The 16,369-nt window shown below is 36.3% G+C and overlaps 2 protein-coding genes across 7 annotated transcripts in view; one reads left to right on the top strand and one right to left on the bottom strand.

Moving 5' to 3' along the window:
- Positions 1-16,369, top strand: part of retn (retained) — a 182,688-nt gene that overhangs the window by 9,955 nt on the left and 156,364 nt on the right. The gene's annotated exons all lie outside the window — the stretch shown is intronic.
- InR-2 (insulin-like receptor-like) overlaps positions 1-16,369 on the bottom strand; it is a 47,470-nt gene that overhangs the window by 8,155 nt on the left and 22,946 nt on the right. For all 6 annotated transcript variants that reach the window (XM_011052835.2, XM_087412994.1, XM_011052836.2 and 3 more), the window contains 9 exons: positions 6,774-6,948; positions 6,210-6,456; positions 4,816-4,921; positions 3,017-4,417; positions 2,544-2,830; positions 1,644-2,018; positions 932-1,467; positions 358-850; positions 34-278 (listed from right to left, as the gene is read on the bottom strand). In XM_011052835.2, coding sequence (XP_011051137.1) covers positions 34-278; positions 358-850; positions 932-1,467; positions 1,644-2,018; positions 2,544-2,830; positions 3,017-4,417; positions 4,816-4,921; positions 6,210-6,456; positions 6,774-6,948 — 3,865 coding nt within the window. The remainder of the gene's footprint in view (positions 1-33; positions 279-357; positions 851-931; positions 1,468-1,643; positions 2,019-2,543; positions 2,831-3,016; positions 4,418-4,815; positions 4,922-6,209; positions 6,457-6,773; positions 6,949-16,369) is intronic.

The following is a 16,369-nucleotide window of genomic DNA, read 5'->3' as shown; positions in this document are numbered from 1 at the left end:
TAAATATCAATTGATATGAAATTATATACTTACTGGTCAGTTTGTGGTGAATGTGAATTATTTTGATTTCGAGCTTCGATTCCTTCCGGACTGTGATAAAAACTAACATTCTCAAAATCTTCTATATTAACTTCTTGCAATAACTGCGTCTCGATGTCTATAAAGGTAGGTCTTCTCGTGGCTCTATGATTCCAGGTACGCCTCATTAAATTATACAGTGAATCAGGACAATTTTCCGGTCGTTCCATAACTCCCCCCTCAATTACGTAACGCAATACCTAAAAGCAACATAATAATAATTTAGAGAAATGTATGTATAACAATCAAAAATTATTTTTTTGAATAATTTGTATTTACCTGATCATTCGACAAGCCTTGATATGGCTGCGAAGCTAATGTTACCATTTCCCAGAGAACAACTCCGTAGCTCCAAACGTCAGAAAAACTAGTGAATACGCCATCTTTCAAACTTTCTGGTGCCATCCACCTGACTGGTAACAGTCCTTTGGACCCTTTTCGATAGTAATCGGTTTCATATATGTCTCTTGTCATGCCGAAATCACCGATTTTTACAGTAAGATCTTCGGCTACCATACAGTTACGAGCAGCTAAATCTCTGTGGACGAATTTCTTTGCGGCGAGATAAGACATGCCGTCTGCAATTTCGACTGCCATTTGCAAAATATCTCTCAATGTCGGAGGTTGTTTAGAGTTCTCGCATACATCCGGTCGGTGACTTCTCAAATATGTCTTTAAATCACCGTTTACCATCAATTCCATAACTACCAATGTAGGTTGACCTTGCGACACTACGCCCAACAATCTGACAACGTGATGAGTATTAAAAGCCCTTTAACAAGAAAATTATAATAAGTTAGAAAGATGGAAAGAGATATATATTGTTAGAGAGGAAGTAATTAATTCTTCTTACTTCATGACGGACGCTTCGTTAAGGAATTCTATCCGTTCACGGTCGGTTGCGTTTTCATTTACAGTTTTCACAGCACACCGTACTTCCGGTTTGCCTTTCACGACATCCCTGGCCAATCCTTCGTATACCATGCCAAAAGAACCATTTCCTAATTCTCGTAATAATTGAATTTTCTTTCTGGGCACTTCCCATTCGTCCGGTACATAACTTGTGCTTACATATTCTGGATTCACTGTCGCGATAAGCCGCATACTAGGCACATTTCGCATTGATCTCTTTTTAAATACGTACAATATTATTAAAGAAGTAAACGTTATGACAACACCCAATATCGACCAGAATAAAATCCAGAATGTACCAAGTGTACCATATTCCGGTATATAAAAATATTTCACTTCGGTATACGCGCCATTTCCAGCTAAACTCGTAGCTCGTACTTTTACAGAATAATTTCCAGGAGAAAGTTCCTTCAAGACATATGAGTTGCCCATGCTGGTAAAATCGCGTCTTGTGATACATACCACTGTTGCTTGTATCTGTATACAATATACGGAAACGATTGTATTACAGACGATAGTATGTACAAGATACATTTTAAATTACAAATTACTTCCTTCTTTTTAAGAAATATTTTTTTCATTAAATTCTTCCTTGTTTTTATATCGAAAACACTTACAATGTAAATAAAAATTAAAAATTGTGTATTACTCACATTTTTTATGTCAATTCTTTTATACTCAATCTGATACGTGACTATTAGGCCATTAGGTTGAGGTGGTTCGTCCCAAGACAATGTAACTATAGTGAAACTGTTATTCTCGCCAGAAGTCTTTAATTCAAAGGTATTCGATGGAATATTATCTGCGCTCTCCATAGATAACGTACGGTACGTTTTCATGCTCTTCGTCGAACAATTCTTACTCTTCGTATCATTCCCAACACGTTCTCGGCAAGCTTGAACTTCAATATTGTACGCAGCAAAGTGTCGAAGATTTCTCATAACGAAAGTAAGATTGGTGCTGGATATTAATCGCTCGAATATCGTGAATGTACCATTCTCCACTTTATCGTTAGTACTTTCTCTATCCTAAACATGAAATATATATTAAGAGTTATATTCAATTTTAAACGATATATATATATATATATATTAGGTGTTGGAATTAATTCGTAGCGTTTTTAATGAAAGAATGTTATTTATTTCACATGAGCATTAAAAAATACATTAATGAAAGTACTTCCCATCACTTGTAAAACGCTACGAATTAATTCCAACACCTAATATATATATATATATATATATATATATATATATATATATATATAAGATAAAATACTGTAATTTTACATAATTAAATGCAGTTAATGAAATGTTACTATTGATTCATTTCGTATTAATATTTTCACCATTATTTCTGTGGAAGTTAAATCTCTTAATCAATTTGAATACAAATATACGTGATATGAAATACAGAAAGAATTATGTTCGAAATATCACTTGTAATAAATAAAGTAAATAAATGAATAAAGTGCAGTACTCAATTTTTTTTCATTTTTATATTTGTTTGCTTATACTTAATAATCGTTACTGACAGGGAATCTGAAATTTTACCTGATCGTACGTAAACTCTTTGGCTAGATCCGCTGCGATTAACATTTCACTAGTGTGGCGTCTTCTACGCTGCTGCGATAGTCGTTTTACATAAACCTGATTGTGTAGCGCATTTTCGAAGGCAATCGAACTGGAAACTTCTTTTTCACGCATCGACTGATCCGTCGTTTCACGATCAGAACAGATGCACGAATCAGTTTTTGCGAACTCCTTCTCCAACTCATTATGCTTTTTTTCTTCCTCCGCTATGACTTCCTCTGGTGGTTTTGCTTCAGGTAACGGCATAGCTGAAATTAGTAGTAATTGATTAATAACGAATTAACTGTATTTCTAACTGTATTTACAGTGCAAAAAATGTAACACACCCATAATAATTATTATATAACCGTGACAATATACTCGTATTAGAAAAGAATTTTGTTTACATTATTACTATATACTATTGAAAAAAATGATTGAATGATTTGAATTACGTTCGTCACAATAATTCCTCTGGTCGATGAAATTCGGGTCATCCGGCTCCCAACGACCAACAATGCGATAATGCGTTAGATTTCCATTTTTATGAAGTGGTGAAAACCAGGATATAACCAGCTCGTTGCTGGAATTACTCCAAGTCGATAAGGCTCTGGGAGGGCTAGGCGCATCCGGTAGCGTCGTAAAGTACTTGACTTTACTCTGGGCGCCTGACCTTTCCGTGGCTATGGTGTAAGTCTTAACGTAGTAAGCATACTGAGTATACGGCTTCAGCAGGGTCAGTATGTGAGTGTGATAAACAGGCTCTTGTGATTCCGTGCCGTTGTGGGGCTGCGGCGTTGTGCTCTCAGCGGAAACGTCCTCCACCCGCCAGCCATCACCGCCACAAGCATCACGGCCATCGTACATAGTTATATTCTGATTAGGCGCTTCGATAAAGTAAACAACGTAACCCAAGAGGGACCTGGTATCGTGATGCGTAAAAGCTTTCCACTCGATAATAGCTCCTCTAGATGACTTCTTGGTGACTTTAGTCTTTAGCTCGGTGACGTTACATGCGACTTTATCTCCATTGCTGCTGGATGCCACATCGTGATCGGTGAACTCTTCCAATTTGGCCTTCTCTCGTAGTTTTTCGATTTCGTGCAGACACAATTTCGGATTGAAATGAAAGAAGAGTTTAGCGGGGCCCCCACTGGACATGATGGTAATGTTCGGGTGCGTGTTCCAGTCCCAGAGTTCCTGAAGATTCTGATTATCGAGCACGGCGAGACTATACTTACCGTTCTCGAGTGTTTGACCGCGTATTACGCGCAGATTCTTCAGAAAGTTCAGAGATATCAGTGGGAAGCTGCGGACGATCTTTAAGTAGCCGTCTATCTCCTCGATCGTGCTTAGGCTATCCTCGAGTTCTTTTACGATGTTTTTGCCACCGCGTATCTGTATCTCGAGGCTACCTGCGATGTGTGTACATCCGCGTAATTTCTGTGCCGAAGCGATGCTGTCCACATTAGCACCAGCACATTCCTTTAAGCACGACGGACCTTCACACTTCTGACAAGTTGGGGGCTTACCCTTCTTCTCTTCACTCTCCATGTAACCCGGAGGGCACTCGATTACGCAGGTACCATTGAACGGCTTATACGGGCGTGACTTCATAGCATCCGGCGCCTCGCGCGGCTTTTGCATCTGAAGGCATTCTTGCTCTTCGATGCAACGTCGATTCATGAATTCGTACTTGCCTTTTGGGCAACGATCTTTACACTCTCTGTTTATTATCACATTTTTGCAAACGGTACAATTATTGGCCGTCAATCCTGAGCATCCACCTAAACAGAACGGATGACAGCATACTCCCGTACTGTTGCAAGCTCTATTCTCGCACTTCCAGTCGCATACTATAAAGATAAATCATTACGTTAAAATAAAACGCTATTTATCGCGTTTTTCTCACGAATTAAATAGATAATAACTTGCAAATTATGCTGATAGATAATTAATATTAATATTATATATTATACGTGCTATTAATTATATGTACTTGTGGACATATTCTAACCAGATGTGTTTATATACGACACTTTTAAAAAGATGAAATAAGTATGTAAACTGGAAATTCCACAATGTAGAACAGACAGTTGTATAAAATCCTCTAACTAAATTCAAATCGTTTAACTACATTCCAAAAAAGTTTAATATCGTTATCCGTGGTATTTTTTTATGGGAATCTGATTCAAAATTCGACGGAAGGTCTGATGTAATATATTCGCGAATATAATCAATCGTAATAATTTACTTTTTTGGCAGTATTGTCGATTCCAGCACAGAGACTGATCGAGTTTCGTCTGTCTTGTTGGGCATTTTTTGTCGCACACCGGACAACCATTTGTTGGTTTGTTATCCTGTAAACAAAATATGAATGCACTGTAACAGTTTTATTTATTTGTGCATTTGCACGTAATTCCGCTTACAATTTCTCTCAAAATTTTGTGTTTTTATTTCTGACGCTCTTCATATGCTATCGCGAGGAGTTTCAAATAATTTACAAAAACAAAAATGCCACTACAGAATTATGACATTTTCAATATGCTGTTTAAAGCACAAGTATTACAGCATGTGAAGCAATGAAAATACATTATCATTTCTAACTTGACGTCTTCTATGTAGATATATCGACTATCGTCAGAATCTAATCCTGCTATTTTATTGCTATTATTTTTATAATTGATCTTATTCTATTATTGACGTATCTTATTTTTTCAAATATCACGCGGTCAACGAAATGTAATTTGTATGTACTTCAGAGAAGAGAAACGGACGCGATAGATTTTTTAGCAGAACATAGGAAATTCTTTCGCTACGTGCGAAACTATGTATAAGAAAGTAAGAGAAGAAACAAGACTATACTACGTCGGAGCCGATACGAAGGTCGAAAAACACATTGCGAAAGGCTCGTATTCGATGATCAATACTGTTACCGTTTCTCGCAACGATATGCTTTTCACAAGATATTCGATACTATTTCTGAGTATAAAACAGAGCGAAAGTGATTGATTGACCGTCCAAACCAGTAAAAAGGAAAATTATAAATAATTTCATCGCCATAGATCATTGTATTCGTATATTATTCGATCATAAATACGCAGACCTTACATAGTTTTACTCACATGATGTTAAAGCGATTTGGTCGCTTCAGAAAAGTGTATATTGTATCATGGCTAAACATTGTGTCACCATTATGTCATTTCTAACGGTTTCTTTATATGAGTTTTCACAGTGCATTACAACACTTTGCATAACGCGTTTCATTGTAAAGTAAATGAAGTAATTTACTTCTTCCGCCTGAGTTCTTTTTATCCTTTAACAATTCCTGATACGAAAGACGTTGCGAAGCATGATGAGTACACGCGCGCATGTTGTAGTATGTATACTGGTCAAAAATTAACTACAAAAAATTTGTGCTATCTTTTCAAAAGAATCTGAGCAACTATCGTTAGCTATTACGCTATTTTGATGTCAATTGGATATTGCTGATGCGAATTGTTCGTCGAATGGCGTCGAATGAAGATAGGATTCTCGGCCGATTCGAGTTTTAAGACAAATATACTTATCTTGGTCATCGAATCTTTCTAATAATAACTTACCGTCTCTGTTTAAGTGCGCTGAAATACAAAAATCGAAGCTACTCACCTTTATGAAGTGCCCTCCCTTGCCAGCTTTAGCAATGATATCCCAATCGATGGTATCGACGTAGCATAACGTCGGATTCTTTTCGAATCGGACGGATCCGCGTAAAATGCTGGTCAAAGAGTGAAGACCGATTTCTTGAAGATGCATCATCTCGAATGCTACGAGGGCATAATTGATAAAGAGAGAATGACCGCGAATGACCGTTAGATTCGGAAACAAATGACCGACGGTCCTCAGTCCGCTTACCCTAGAAATACAACAAACAAGTGCAAAGTTAAAATATGCGAATAACCATCGCATGGACTATCTGCTATGTTAATGGGAAAATGTCTCTTTAAAGCTACATTATCTACAGTATTAACTCTCCCCCTGCGATTTTTTGCACTAGCAAAATTTTACTCTCAAATTTCTCCGAAATAAAAGGGGATAGAATTCAGTTTCCTCATTGCTAAGTTATACATTTTTAAAGAAATTTCCATTTTTATTAAATAAAGGTGAGATAACGTTTGAGTTAAAAGACCCAAATTGCAGACGGAGGATTAAATGATTGGTAAATAGTTATACCTGTACAAAATAAGGTATCCAGTAATCTCGACCAGCTCGGGGAAGCTGAGATTGGCGTAGGCCGACTGCTCTGCTCGATCGATCAAGAGAATTTGTACGAAACCTTCGACCACCCGGCATCCTTCTAGTTTTGAGAATTCACTCACGCTATTTCTTATGTCTATACTTTGGCACACTGCAACAGAGGAAACGTCATATCGTGACGGAATTAATAACGCAACAGAGATTTCTACTATGTTAACTATACATTCTGAATCAATAATTGCTATCATACACGCTATCATTGAGAAATTTGAAAGAAAACACTCTCTTGACTGGACTTGACTATCGTACAATAATATCATTTGTGCTGAAACGCTAAACTGCAAAATTAAGAAATTATGTTCATCGCGTGTCAATTATTTATCTACAAGCCTTTGAATTTTAAGAATTTTTAAGCTAATTGAATATTTATTCTCATTTATACTGTTAACATGTATACTGTTTTTGAGTTGTTCCAACTTCATAATATTGGCAAACTTTTAATTATATATAGTACCAAACGAAATCATAGAATGGTTAATGGAAACTGTTTTGTGTTAACCCGATAAAAATCAGAATTGAAAAATCAGTGTAATGTGATTTTTGCAATTGCGAGCGTGTTCTACAAGTGCCAAGTCACGTCTGGCACGCGGCAACAGCAACGTGCAGCAGTTAAGCCGGTGCATTAAACTGCAGCTTGCTTCCTTGGTTTCGCTAATCGTCGTATTGGAACAGGCGTAACGGAACGTAGTCGAGTCGACGTGCTCGATTTCAACGAGAGACGCTAAAAATACTCGCCGCGCCATCAGCTGCCGTCGAAATAAACAAAAGGAGACGTCGTTCCTCCACTATTATTCGCATGAGCTATATCATTGTCAGAATCGCTTTATCAAGACCATTTCATCCTAGAGGGATAAGCCGTATCTGCGAAATGCAAATTCTCTAAGCTTTTGCCTCCACGGAATGATTTTATAATATATGATCTCTCTTCTAGCGAATGATTGCCTCGTACGATTTGCACGAAGAAAGAAACACAAGGATATGTTATGTGTTGATGGAGAGAAGTTTTTTTAATTTTATTCTGAAAATATGGTAGTTGTGATACCTACAATACGTTATTTTAAAGATTTTTACCATGCACTTCAGTAAAATTGATCAAATTTATTTTATATTGTATTATAGTTTTATTAATAAATGAGAGAAATTTACATAAAATTCTTCGAAATACAATGTTGTCTCAGGACTATCGTATTTTTAGAATAAATTCTAAGAAAAAATTCTCTCCATATAGCATCAATTTGTTTGCAGAAATATATTGCATACTATTTGAAAAATAGTAGAGAATAATAATGTTATCAGCAATAACTTTCAACGCTAACGATAAGAGGAACCAAACTTATAAATTATTTTGTAACTCGAGGCTAATTGATGACATGTGTTACTGTCCTTCACGAAATTATCTATTCATGAAATCTAGTCGAAGTATGACAAAAGTCACGTCTTGCTAAACTACTAGTCTAGTCATATGTTTTTTGGCAATGCATGTTACCAAAATACATACGTAAGCAACGCACGTGTTAAAATACAGTAATCAACATTGTCGACAGGTGCACTGGCAGTATTATTACCAGACATTTGTTTTCTGTCACATTTGTCGGTTCAAGCATTGTCAAACTTCAAGCATTGTCAAGCGATAAGCGTTGATGAAGCATCGAGGAAATGTCGGGGAAATGTTTATTCATCTTATTTACCTATTCTATTAATAATTTTATTCGCGCATGTATAAGTCTGCCATTTTTTAATTACGACATTGAATAAAAAAGAGAGGAGGAGAATATAAGATTTTTTTACTAAGATATTGGTCTTAATTACGTCGCGACTTCCTTCTGAATAAAAATAAAAACTCTCTTTCTCAACTACAGTTCAGACGACTTATTAATTTTCATAAAATTCAACATAAAATTCAAACTGATAATTATCAAGCAATTAATTATATGCGAGTCTCATAATTACTTCATCGTGTAATATCATATACGAGAAAGCATAACGTCTTGTCGCACCGCGTCAAAGCTGCTAAAGCCAACAGCGATGTCGATGGCGACGAAGCGAGGCGAAGCGAGGCGAGGCGAGGCGAGGCGAAGCGAGGCGAAGCGATGCCGTAGAAGATGCAAAGGTTTCATTCATAACGAATTGCATGCGCAGTGCAGGCGTACTGGCAACGAGTGTACTATTTGCGTGCGTATAATGCGTAAATAGTACGGAGCATCAAAGCGGAACAAGATAGATTACAATAAACTTTAATTTGACGTTTTAAACAATCGAGCTAGTTAAGATCAGAAAAAAAGCAAGAAGAAACTTCATTTTCAGCGAACTTTTAAAATTACTGTAAGCGAGGAAAAAAAATTTTCAAATTTCGTACCATATTAATGCGTGCATTATCTTTCATCTTAATTTTAACCGCCTTGTCTTCGTATAATCACAGTTGCCAATATAACGAATAATTATTATCTCAAGTTGACGTACACTCTTTTGCAAATAGTAGCAATTAGCGTAGCTAAAAAAATATATAAATATAGTAATATATAAATATAGTTACACAAAAACAAATGGATGGCTGTTATGTATAATCAGATACGTTATAATATATAAGGTGCTCGCATTCACGAAAGTACTTTGCGATCTGCTCTTCACCGATTCCTTTCATTTTTTGCGAGCATGAAGCGAGCATTGAACCAAACAATTAATTATATGAACGAAAAGGTACGCCTTTGGAATATTACAGGAAATTTGATCGCGTTGAGCGCAAGGCATAATTGTACATTTTTCGCTCATACACCCAGGTTCCGCTTTTTAACAAAGTTAAGAATCAGCGAAACGCTCCTTCCGCGTAAAACGCCATCGATCATATTTCGCACTGGTAGGAATTATACGTAGAAGTTGAAGTGTGGTGGGGAGGGAAACGAGAAGAGGTACGACGCAAAATTGCAAGGTGGCAATACGTGTGTTGCGAGGTTGCACCCGGTACACGCAGCCAACGCGCGATACAAAGGAACGGTCGGGAGATTCATCGCTTCTGGGTAGCCTACTTAAGAAATTGCAACGGCCGGCGCATTCCAAACACTTCGTCAAGGTTGCTTAGCCATTCACCCAAAGGCCGAAGCACTTTGGATGCCCTATACATAGACAATGTATAGCGTAACGATGTGTTGTCGAGTCTATGTGTGTGCACCAGCACATTCGTGTGATGCTACCCTGTGGCATTCCTCAGCCTGGTCTGCCTGCTGCCTGGCCTGGCCTGGTCCGGCCCGGCCCAACTTGTACGGTATCAGGCGCCGACAATTCCATCTCGACCGATTGCTACTTTGTATTCTCAATAGGCTAACCCATGAGATCCAGACATAATGAGATCCCCTGATCTTGACGTACGTGTCACAAGGAAGCGCGATACTTTGCGGCCAAGTACGCTATCTTGATGCGAATACTTGACGTAAAGACGCTTTTTGTAATTGGGGAGAGGAAATTTCAAACCATCGTGGCATCGTCACGAATCCCTCAGTTTCACTGCCATTTCCATTATTAAATAAATTGCATAGCTTTAATTCGTAAGCGGCATAGCAAAATAAACGTCTCATGCATATTTCTCTTTATTTGACAATCTCTGTATATCGAATCAGAAAATTGCAATTGGATTAACAATAGTATGTTTGTCTGTTGGTAGTAGAGAAGAGTCGAGAGATCCTGAAACATACATGCGCGACGAGCCAAAGAGATTACAAACATCAACGTGAGATCGTGTGGAATGTAGTTACATTATATTCAGAGTTAAACCGACTGTCCTGACTAGTACAATATAGAAAATTGGATACAACAGAGGATTAGTCGAACAAAACGTCCGATTTATTCGAATCGTCTTTTTGTGAAAAGTTAATAGAGAATCGAAGCTCTAATTAAACTGTTAAATTAAGATTAGAAACCCTTTGTAACGCCTATCTTAGCTCCAATATTTAGTTAATTATGATTTAACACCTGATGCAATTATTATTATTATTATTATTTTTATTTTATTACATTGTTATTATATCTTTGACGTGTCTCTCTCTCTCTCTCTCTCTCTCTCTCTCTCTCTCTCTCATCGTATTTTTTTCTTATTTTGTTCTTTTTCTCTCCTTCTCTCCGTATATTTTTATATTTATATCATACCATAAATATTTCTTTTTAATGCTCTCTTTTTTTTGTATATCGCTATAATTACTCTTATCGATAAATAAAGCAAAGATTAAAATTAACAAATTGAGAAGATATTCACATCGCACTGATCGCACTGCAATTTCAACTCCAATAATAAATAAATTATTACAACAGTAAAACGATAAATGAATAAACCAATTAAATAAAATGATTGAAAAAAAATTTTCTTCATTTACCTCGCAAGTTTCTTTTTATAGCGCCCAAGTTCATTATCTGTGATCAACACTTTGTTGCAAAAGTCCTCGACTAAACCGGCTGTAGAAATGATGTGCAGCATGAAAGGCAAGCGACTGCATGGTTGGGCTGGCTCGATGTAGCGTCAAAGAAATGAACAACGCAGCATCCAACAAAGAATCGCGAACATGTATTCAAATATATTTTATACATTTCGTGCGTCGACCTGCGAGCGAGCAGACATATGAAAATTGATGATATATCTGGGTTGTAAATTTCTGTGATAAATTTTGTAATTACTCGAATGATAAAAATATCGGTCCATACGAAAGATGAAACGATTCTGTGTCATTCTTAAATCTCTATATATAGATACGTTGTTGTATGATCGATAATTCGGCCAAGGTTTCAATTGTGGAACCATATTCCTTTACAAAAAAAGAGAGAGAGAGAGAGAGAGAGAGAGAGAGAGAGAGAGAGAGAGAGAGAGATCGACAAACTGCGTCACTTCTATATCCAAATTTATTGCACGATCAATCATACTATATGAAAAACGTCCGTCAATTAATCAAATATGTCTTTAATCACACATGTCTTTTTTTTTAAATAAAATCGTCCTTGAATCTTAATGTTTGTAAGTTGTTATAATCAATGTTAGTGGCGAAATAATACGAGTAAAAATATATATCGGATAATGCTGCCCTATAAATAAGCAAATAAGCTACATACGCTTATCATTTTCTCGTACTTTTGCTTCGTTAAGTTTCATCAAAAGGCGGAAGCCATCGGCTTGGCGCCACTCGAACCAGCCACATAAAGCCTGTGTCGTGTCGTGTGCTGCGCTATTGTGCGACCGAGCGCACAGCGAATCGTGGCCGTCTTCCGCGCAAAATACGTTCATAGCTCGATGGTCTAAAAATATAGCTACGTTTTGCGCTTCCCCTCCCTCCCCCCCCCCACCCCACCCCACCCCGTCCCCCGTGTCGTTTGAATCTCGATGAGCCTCTATGACGTAAAAAAAAAAGGATGGCGATAAATTTATTAAACCCGTCAATGTCACACGATCGTCGCGATGGCCGTATTAAAGGATGCATCGTAAACTTATTAACACATGGCACGTCTTTACGGCGCAGACAATTGCTTCGTGAGGTACACGAAGTATTCGTAACGCCAGGTGCAACACGCGCCGAAGGTTAACGGAACCTTCCTCCCTTTTACCTTTCAAACGCAATGCCGGAAGTCGTCGTCTAGACAACCCGCACTCTCTTTTCTGATTCCAGCCTTCGCGATGCACACGATTGCCTAAAGGCATCTTTGCATCGCGATTGAAATTTCTACGAGCTGCGGCATTCCGATCTTCCCCCTAACATCAAAACAGGTACCTTTGCTACCACGCCTACAATTATTTTGTGGTCTCGCCACAAAATTTCGTCTGTGAATTATGAGATATTCCGAGCCTAAATTCTCGTAACTTGTACAAACTATGTGACTACGGCTGAAGAGTTTAACTTTGAAAGTCCGCCATGTCGATGCATTCTGGAGCGATTAAATATTTAGGCTGTATTGACTTTTGGCGCGTGACGTAAACCCGATTAGTTCGTGTTATAGATAAATTCGTTGCGGTATCTTGTCAATTATATTCATGTCATATATTCATACGAATCGTCGATCTGTTAGCCTTTTGAATGAACGGATATCGTTATAAATAATGTCACCGGACGACTTCCGTCTCCACTCATCATAAAGAGGCACGCCACTTAATATTCGAGCTGACACGCCTTAATTACATCAACCTTCCCCATCCCTCCGATTCTGCACTTCCCCTAGACTATCCTTCCCATTCCTTTGCTCTCTCTTCCGTGTACGATCCCGATAACTTCTTCCCCTCGTCAGTAAAGCACCTTCCATTAAATTCGCTAGATGTGAGCTTGTAGAGCTGTAGAGATATTCATAGTTATTCCTTTAAGGAATAAAGATTGCTTATTTATACATGGATGTATCAGCATGCATCCAAGTTAGGTATAAATAAGAAATTTGTCATCGAGAAACGGCGCTATGAATATCGTTGCCAAAACAACAAATTTATCAAAAGCACAAACGAAATTAATATAATACCTCGCAGACCTCGCAGATAATTACATAATCTTTGCTGTTCTGAATTATATCGTTGTACTGTAAAATTTGATTATTATAACGTTCTATTAATTCAGTCCGATTCCAGAATAAAAATTGCAAATTAATACAATCCACCAGTTGCGCATGGGATTTTCCGGATATTCTTTTCGGTTACGCAAAATGTAAATTGAACAAGGAAAAACTGAACGGAAAATTAAAAAATCCAATTATACAGAATACAGTTCATCAGAAATATGTTACAATAGATTACATAAAGAAGATGCTTAGGGAAAAATCCACTCGCTCGCCTCGTTCTGACGTACAAGTAGTTGACACATATTTGTATAATTAATATAATTATGTACGTTGCTTGTTTACCTTAATCGTTAGCGATCAATGTTTAACTATGTCATCGTTGGCACACGCTTTTCTTATTTACCTTATTTCAACCAAAACTAGTAAAAGAGGTAAATATAACGGTAACTTGACATTTGAATTACCTTCCTGGCAACTCGATATATGCAAGAGGTTAGAGACGACTACCATATCGAGTAGACGGTGCGGAAAATTCACGAAAGTGTTTTCGATTTGATTCGACAGAGAGAGAGAGAGAGAGAGAGAGAGAGAGAGAGAGAGAGAGAGAGAGAGAGAGAAGGGGGGGAAGCGAAAAGGGAGATGACGCCGTGGAACGAACGAGGGTCGAGCCATTTTTGCACATCGCATCGCAGGAATGCCATCGACTCTGTTGTTCTCACGACGAAAGTGACCTGCCTTTTTACGGCGAAGTATGCGGTCTACCCTCTTTCTTTCTTCTCGAACCATTTTCTCTCCGTATTCTTTCATTTCCTTTATTCTCTCTTTCTCACTCGTTCTTTCTTTTTCTCGTCTGTTTTTCATTCTTCTTTTTTCCAACGATAACACCTACTATCTCTCAGGGAACATCGCACCGAATTAGAACCAATTTTTGAATTGAAATATTTCTTTCGACCCTTTCAGGTAAGATCTTTCTAAGAAAAGAAGGATGAAAAGGACGAATCTTCTATCTATATTCAGACATAAAATAATTTATCAGTGCGGACGTATTTACATGAAACTTTTCAAATCGATTTCAACTGTTTTATCGTTATTCTTAGTATATAACTTTGATTGTAGTAGAAAGAAAATAGTATCAGCTTATGGCAATGCGCACATAGCGATAGCAATGTGGAAATTCCAGTCTTCGAAAACAGCGCAATAAAAAATATCTTTCTCACATCATCATGCCACATAAGAATTGTAAGAATGTAACGTAAAATGAGTTCATTGTCCTCAGAATATGCATGCTTCGAGAAAACGTATCCAGCGTTAAGAACGCTTTGTAATATTGGTACAAGTTAGAAAATATTCTTTGTTACAAGCTTAATTAATGTATAATTTTAATGTATAATTTTTAGAATTAAAAAGGTTGATTGATAGCATGATATTTTGATACTTTCGTGTTTATTATTATATATGTAAAATGACTAGTCATTTGCACGTCAATATTACACAATGTGTTTTCGAAAAATATCCATTAATAATAAATTCGTCTTATTATTTAAAAAAATTTATTTGGAAAATTAATTACTGAATTATAAATCATAATTTTTATTTTATATTATCCTTTATTACATTTTCTTTTTCTTCAAATATATATATATATATAATAGAGCAAATTTACTTTCATTTTTATTGATATACACTTAAAATCAACAAAGTATGTTAGATATTTGTGATCCCTAAAATCTTGCTGCCCGAGGTACATGTTTATAATGCCTATTGACAAGTCTGACGAAATGATTAATTACTCATCATTGTACATTCAATTTTATTTGCCAATGGTAGCCATCGACATACGTCATCGTGTCCCGAAACTGACGAAGCGTAGACTGTTGCCTACATTTCTTCAGTTTCATTGCCGATTATGATTGACATCTTGAAATCTTTGAAAGACATTCCAAAACATGTGAATCGTTTAATGACTTTCGGAATACGCTATATAATTTCTGGGGACGAAATATAAGGTATCTTTTTTCATGCTAACGCTCGACGCTCATTTTCAGCGTTAAAATAGATCACGTGATCAAAATTGATGCTTGATATTCATCAATTTCTATCGCGTGACTTATTTTGATGCCGAAAGTGAGCATCGAGCGTCAGCATGAAAAAGCACCTTATACATCGGATACTCTACAAACATATAATATAGTGATGTGTCTGATCTTTGTCATTTTTTCGCCCTAATTATTTAACAAAGAACTTAGACTAAGTCTATTGTTTTTAGATTTGATTTCATATTTCTTTCGGTAAAAAGAAAACATACAAGGAATTTGCCATCATTGCGGCTGTTATTTAACGTTAACACGTGGAAAGAACAATTTTGAAGTATTTAAAAATTTAACTAAATACAGATCTGAAAATAATTTTATTAAACTATCAAAATAATTATGAAGAATGTTCGAACTGATAACTAGAATATAGAATATTTTATATAGCATAGCTCACGCTTGAGTTTCTTATATAATTATTTTGATCCGATAAAATTATGTTCAGACATGTATTTTTAGCTAAATTCTTAGATATTTCAGTAAAATCATCCCGTAGAAACGATTAAAGGGTTAGACTGATGTAACCGTAAAAATGAATAATTTTTAAGCATGGATTGCCAAAGAAATAAAAAAGCTGCAGATTTGTGTTTTGGTATCTTATTCAGTACACATTGAAGGTATAAAATATGCAAAATAAAAGGAAAAATAATAATCTTAACACATTTATTAAAATGTTAAAAATCAATTTTTTTCGCATCAGTCATTGGTACCGATGATTATATTAGATCATATGAAATAAAAACAAAAAAAAATTACTGTATTGTATTCCTTAAGCATTGACCGAGCTTATTCAAAATTTATTAAAATTTGACTGAAAAAAAATTTTTTTAACTTTTGGTTTGACTTTTTTTTCATACATATTATTAATTAATTTATTAATATCTTGCAAAATAATAATGATATTGTAAAAAT

Source organism: Acromyrmex echinatior, chromosome 1 (assembly GCF_024713525.1).
Source record: "Acromyrmex echinatior isolate Ae372 chromosome 1, ASM2471352v2, whole genome shotgun sequence".
In the NCBI taxonomy this organism is placed as follows: domain Eukaryota; kingdom Metazoa; phylum Arthropoda; class Insecta; order Hymenoptera; family Formicidae; genus Acromyrmex; species Acromyrmex echinatior.
This window is presented reverse-complemented; position numbering and strand designations above follow the sequence as displayed.